Raw genomic sequence first — 6,928 nt, forward strand, 5'->3', positions numbered from 1 at the left:
TTGATAATCCGCCTAACACTAACCTGGATCAAACAAACCAAACTACTCAGTATGTTGACCACAATGCTGAGGGTACTGCTACTTTTATTCTGAGACCTCCATGTGCTTTACCTTCTGGTTCTAATCTGCACTGGACTTGGGTGGGAGATAATGGACCCTTCATGAATCATGACTAATGGTTCCTTAAGAAAGAATTCTAGATCTTCAAGTGCTACTGACAGTGATGAGACTGTGTTGATGTTCAATTTAGATAGACTCAATGAGGACTGCCCTGATTGGGTACGTAGGAATGCATGGAGTGGGGAACAGATACCTGAGATGCCTGTCCCTTATTTTGAAGACTTAATTCAAAGAGTTGATAGGAACAGATTTGAAGTTGGTGGCTCCAGTGATGGGCCTCGAATTAGAAGGGCTCAAGAAGTGGGCCAGGATGAGTCTTGGACCCAGTATTTAGTGGATAATGAAACGCAGGTGGAAACAGATCATAATCAAACAATTAGCTTGGACATTGGACTCAGCAACATTCTTAATACTGAGCTTACAAATCTTGGCCCAGGCCCACCCTCCCCTGCCTCAGTTGCTTCTGACCCGGGTCCGTCTCTCAACTTACAGAGTGAGGAATGTTTGGAAAATAGGCAGCTGCCTACAAAGAAAAGATTCAGAGTAGAATGTGGACGGCTAGGGAGGAACATCCATCAGAGGCTTCTCTGTGGTTTCTTCTCAAAGGAAGGTACTGACTTTACTTCCGTTGAATACTCATTTTTTCATACTGTTTTTACTGAGTATCTCTTAAATGTGGAAGCTCCTAATTATCCAAAAGGGTGCTGGGAAGCTGACCCTAATCAGCTTCCCCAGCAACCATAAGGATCATGAGTTGGAATTGCAGAGGTTTGGGCAAGTCCTCTGCAATTCTCCAATGCCAAAAACTAGCCCAAGTATATAAACCTGATATCTTTTTCCTTATGGAAACAAAATTAGTAGAAGGCAAAGGCAAAGATGTGTGGCTTAGATGTGGTTTCTCTGATGGATGGGAAGTTCCTAGAGTGGGCCTTAGTGGGGGTTTGATTTTAGCTTGGATGACCAGACATAGTCTTCAAATCAATTTTGTTTCAAATCATCTGATTCATATTGATCTTTTGGATAATAAGGGTAACCCTGTATCCATTACTTTTGTCTATGGACACCCTGATCATGCTCGAAGGGAGGAGGTTTGGCAGCAACTCTCTTCTCTTAAAGCTTATGCCCAACTCAACTGGCTTTGTATTGGGGATTTCAATCAGGTTTTAAACAAGGAGGAAAAGTTTTCATTCACTCAAGGTAGTATTATTGGTGCAGAGTTGTTTCAACAAGTTATCTCAAATCTCCAATTGTGTGATCTAGCTGCTTCTGGTCAAAAATACACTTGGACAAATAACAGAGAAGAGAATGAGTTTGTGATGGAAAGACTTGATAGAGCTTTTGCCACTGTGGAGTGGGTCAATATGTACCCTCTTTATTCCCTTAGAAATCTTCCAATAATCAAATCGAATCATGGCCCAATTCTTTTGGATTTTGAACACCAAACCCCCTTTAGAGCCAGACCTTTTAGATTTGAACTTATGTGGACTACTCATCCCAATTGCAAAAGCATGATCCAACAAGCCTGGGCTGTTAATTCTACAGGATCTAGAGCTGCTCAATTAAGGTGTAAATTCTTAAATGTCAAGAGAACAGCAGTTGAATGGAATAAATCTGTGTTTGGGAAGGTAGAGAGGGAAATTAAGATAAAGCAAGCTCAATTGCAACAAGTTCAAAACTCCTTATGCTCTATTGAGGATGTTAGGAAGGAAAGGTTTATCAGAAGTGAATTGGAAGACCTGATGAATAGGGAAGAGCTGATGTGGGCTCAAAAGGCTAGAACTAAATGGATCCTGCAAGGTGACAGGAATACCAAGTACTTCCAGACTGTTGTAAAACAAAGGAGAGCTAAAAATAGGATTTTACAAATCAAAGATTCTGCAGGGAACATAACAGATAATTTGATGGAAATTGAGAGTATTTTAGTTGGACACTTTAAAAGTTGTTTTGAAAATACAAATCAGTCCAACTTTCTTAGTATTGTGCAGGATTTGCAATCCTTGTCTATCCCTTCTCTGTCTGACTAGCATAGAAGCCTTCTCAATTCACCCCTGACTCCTTCTGAGATTGAGGACACTATATTCCAACTTGGTCCGCACAAAGCACCTGGTCCAGATGGTCTTCCTACTTTTTTCTTTCAAGAATATTGGAATATTGTTAAGTGGGATGTCATTAACACTGTCCAAGCTTTCTTTCATTCAGGATCTCTTTTTAAACCTCTTAATCATACCTTTATTACCCTCATTCCCAAGGTCCCATTCCCTGATGAAGTCTCTCACTTCAGGCCTATTAGTCTTTGTAATGTTATTTACAAAGTCATATCCAAGATCCTAGTAAATAGACTCAAACCACTTATAGACAGCCTCATAACACCCTATCAAAATGCTTTCATTAAAGGACGAAACATTACTGATAATATCCTAATTGCTCATGAGATACTTGATGCTCTCAGGAAGAAAAAAGGAAGAAAAGTAAGTTTTGGAGTCCTTAAAATTGATATGAGTAAGGCATATGATAGGGTTGACTGGACATTTCTTAAGGCTGTTCTAATTGTTATGAAATTTGAAAATAGATGGATTCAGTGGATAATGGAATGTGTGACATCTGTGAGTTATACTTTGCTTGTCAATGGGACTTTGTCATCTTCTTTCAAGCCTTCTCAAGGCCTAAGACAGGGGGACCCTCTCTTTCCTTATTTATTCCTATTTTGTGCTAATATCCTCTCTATTGCCTTAATGCAAGCCGAAAGGCAAAAACAATTACAAGGTGTGAAAATTGGTAGGAACAGTCTCTCTTTTACTCATCTTCTTTTTGCGGATGATTCTCTTCTTTTCTTTAAAAATGATAATAGGTCAGTTACTAAACTGCGTGCCATTTTGGATTGGTATTGTTCTATCTTTGGTCAAAAAATTAATTTGGCTAAATCTGATTTATACTGTTCTCCTAACATGGCTGCTGTGGACCAAGAAACCCTTGCTTCTACCCTTCAAGTCAATCTGGTCCAGAATCCTACCAAATACCTTGGTATGAATTTCAAGATGAGAGGTAATAGATGTGCTGATTTTCAATTTTTGGTTGATAAGCTTCAATCTAGACTTCAAGGTTTGAAGGCTAGACTACTATCCCAAGCTGGTAGAACTACTCTTATTTCTTCGGTTATCCATTCTCTTCCTCTTTATGCTTTTTCTTGCTTTAAGGTTCCTGATACCATATGCAGTAAGATGGATTCTGTTTCTAGAGCTTTTTGGTGGGGGCATGAGCCTGGGGAAAGGAAATTACATCTTATAAGTTGGGATAGAGTTTGTCAACCTAAAAGACTAGGGGGGCTTGGACTTAAAACCTTCAAAACCATGAATCGAGCTATGCTTTCTAAGCAGTTTTGGAAAATACACCATAATCCCCACTCTTTATTAGCTAGGACCTATAAAGCTAAATATTTCCCTAGAGGTTCTATTTAGGAGTGCTGCCCTAAACCTCACTACTCATGGTTCTAGAAAAACATTATCAATCATGATTGTTCAATATTGAAAGAAGGAAGATGGAGGATTGGTGATGGATACAATATCCCCCTTATTCATAAAGACTGGTTTCACTGGCCGTCCCTTAATATTCAAGACCATAGGCTACCTATTGGTACTGTGGGAGACTTAATCAATCACAATGCTGCTTCATGGAATTATAATTTAGTCAGATCTTTGTATCCCCCTTCTTTAGCTAGACAAATCCTCCAAATTCCTATTTCCAAAACTAATTCTGTCCAGGACAAGTTGGTTTGGAAGCATTCCTCTAATGGAGAGTATCAAGTTAAGAAGGCATACGAGATCCTTAATTCAAAGCATTCCTCTAATGGAGAGCATCAGACTAACCAGGTGGTGTGGTCAAAAATTTGGAAAGTGAAAACCCCCCTAAAAGTAAATTCCTTTGTGTGGAAATTGATGCTTGATAGTTTACCTACTTTTGCCAATCTAAGGCACAGAGGAATCTCAGTTAATTCCAAATGTCCTTTCTGCAATGAGCATGAGGAAAACAGCACTCATCTCTTTCTCCTTTGTACCTTCTCAAGAGCTTGTTGGCATGGCACCTTTTTGGCCATTCACTCTTCAGATTTCAGTAACATTTCAATTCAGCAATGGTTAACTGGGGCCATTCTTAATCACAGTAACAAGGATCTTGTTTCTATGAATTATTTACAAGCCATTTTCACAACCCTTTGGATTATTTGGAATCACAGAAACAAAGTTGTTCGTGAAGGGATTTCACCTAATCCTATGCAAGTAATTCTCATGGCACAATCTATGTCTTGCAGGTACAAGGATGCATTCTCAGACCAATTCAACTCAGTTTTTCTCCCAAGAAAATCTCCGTCTTCAGTCCAATCCGCAGCAGGTTCCTGGCAACTAATCATCAAAGTTACAGGGTTTAGAGACAGGAAGAAGAATAGGAGTGCTTTTGTTTATGAAGCTGTTAATCTTCAAGGAGTTTGTGTGTTCTTTGGTGTTAATAGTAGTTTAGCTGATACAGCACTTGGTCTTTTGCTTGAAGCTGTGGTGGAAGGTTGTCTTATTGCTAAACATCATGATTTTTCTCGTGTTTTGCTTCTAAGTGACAGTAAAGGTATGGTCAAGATCTTCAACACCAGGAGAGCGTCTGATTGGCAGGACCACACAAGACTTGCTGATCTGAATTTTCTTGTACAAAATGGTCTCCTCTGTCATATGATCTTAGTATCCCATGTGCTGGTTAAATACTTATGTAATATAGCTAAAAAGGCAACTCAGATGCCTATCAAACTTTGCTGGTTTAATCCAGCTTCTATGTAATCTTCCTATTTTGGTATCAAAAAAAAAAAAAAAAAGATTGTAGCTCACGTCAGAAAGAAAGAGAAGAGATGAAGCAAGAGAAGAAAGGAACGAAGAAATAAACTATCTGACTAAACGACATTAGTGAAGTATAATTGTTGTAGTTCTGTGTTTTCAGTATCTAAAGCTACATATAGTTTGTAATGTATTTAAAGTAGGAGATGTTCACACGTGCTATAACTAACTGTTACACGTGCTATAACTGTCCCCGTATGATTTGGAATATTTTCCAAGCCTCTGTTTTGGTATTTAGACACAGAGATTGTACAGATTCATTCATTCAATAGAAATCAGTATTTTCTTCAACTTTCATTCTCTCTCTCTCGCACATTGTTTCCTCTTCAAGATTTCTGTGCTATCTTATATGGTATTAGAGCTTGAGCCTTTATCAATGGCGTCAAATACTGAAACTACCTCATCTACTTCTTCACATCGTGAGCTTTCTCCAATGGAAGATCCTCGCAGTCCATTCTTTCTGCATCATGGTGAATCTCCTGGTGCGATCCTCGTTGCTCAACACCTGACTGAGGATAATTATCCAACCTAGGCTAGAGCGATGATAATGGCTTTGGATGCTAAGAGCAAACTTGGTTTTGTTGATGGCTCCATCACTGTTGCAATGGCAATTACACCGCTTGAGAAGCAAGCTTGGTCAAAATGCAACTCAATGATCTCATCTTGGATCTTGAATTCTGTTTCACCTCACATCAAAGCTAATGTTATTTATAGAGACACAACTCTTGCAGTGTGGAATGCACTCAAGATTCGCTTCCAGCAAGCAAATGGACCAAGAATTTCTCAGCTCCAGAAGCAGATTTCCACTATAATGCAAGGAGATTCTACAGTAACAACTTTTTTCACTGATCTTCAAGCTGCTTGGGACCAACTGTTGAATCTCAGGCCTTTGCCAAGCTGTTCATGTGGCAAATGCACTTGTGGAGTAAATGATAAGATCACACAGCTTTATCATCAAGATTCAATAATGCAATTTCTCAACGGATTGAGTGATTGCTATTCACAAGTCAAGACTCAAATCCTTATGATGGAGCCTGTTCCATCAATAGATAAGGCTTTCTCATTGGTAATCCAGGAAGAAAGGCAAAGGTTTTCAACCTTTAATGGTGCTCCTTCTGTTGAATCAGCTGCACTTGCTGTTAAGAACCAAGTTTTCAATCAAGGTTCTCCTTCAAACAACAGTAATGGTAGAAATTTCAAGGGCAATGCTGGCAAAGGAAGACCTGTGTGCAGCCACTGTGGAAAGCTTGGTCACATCATGGAAAAATGTTACAAGCTTGTTGGATTTCCTCCAGGTTACAAGCGAAATGGAAGGATGGCCAAGGTCAATCAGGTTATGGTTGATGATAATCAATGTCAATCTGAGTTTGTGCAGCAGAATAATCCCTTCCCTTTCACTTCAGAGCAGTATCAACAGTTGCTCTCTCTGCTGAACTCACATGCATCCACTTCTGGTAATTCCAATGATGCTATAGCCACAGCCAATTCTGCCATTTTAGGTAATTTTTGTGACTCTTTTCAAGATTATGTTTGCTTAAGTATGCAACATTCCATCTTTGCCAACAATCCAGCCAGTAAAACAATTTTTGATAAACAAACTTGGGTCCTTGACACTGGGGCAACAGATCACATTGTCCATTCTGTCAAATTATTCACTAAAATCACTAGTTCTGTCTCATCTTTTGTTCAACTACCTAATGGTGAAAGAGTTGTTGTCACACACATTGGCACCATTCAAGTCACAGCTAGCCTTATCCTTGAAAATGTGCTATGTGTTCCTGCTTTCACTTTTAATCTGATCTCTGTGAGTCAATTGACAAAAAGATTGTCCTGCTATTTCATTTTCTTGTCCAATCTGTGTTTTATATAGGACCTTTCTTGTTGGAAAATGATTGGAGTGGGTAAACTACATAACAACCTCTACTTGCTATCTACAA

The 6,928-nt window shown here is 39.1% G+C and overlaps 1 protein-coding gene across 1 annotated transcript; it reads left to right on the forward strand.

Moving 5' to 3' along the window:
• Positions 1–620: 620 nt before the first annotated feature.
• Positions 621–5,123, forward strand: LOC126693921 (uncharacterized). Its single transcript, XM_050389978.1, has 2 exons — positions 621–730; positions 4,424–5,123. Exons 1-2 carry the CDS (start codon positions 669–671, stop codon positions 4,935–4,937), a joined length of 576 nt encoding a protein of 191 aa, XP_050245935.1. The 5' UTR covers positions 621–668; the 3' UTR covers positions 4,938–5,123.
• The last annotated feature ends 1,805 nt before the right edge of the window (positions 5,124–6,928 follow it).

The sequence above is a fragment of the Quercus robur genome, chromosome 8, assembly GCF_932294415.1.
Source record: "Quercus robur chromosome 8, dhQueRobu3.1, whole genome shotgun sequence".
Lineage (NCBI taxonomy): Eukaryota > Viridiplantae > Streptophyta > Magnoliopsida > Fagales > Fagaceae > Quercus > Quercus robur.

Bases quoted from the DNA above. Each gene is read 5' to 3' on its own strand.
- LOC126693921 (XM_050389978.1), top strand. From the start codon at position 669: ATGTGGACGGCTAGGGAGGAACATCCATCAGAGGCTTCTCTGTGGTTT. The intron at 731-4,423 runs GTACTGACTTTA...TATGTCTTGCAG, and splicing joins TGGTTTCTTCTCAAAGGAAG to GTACAAGGATGCATTCTCAG.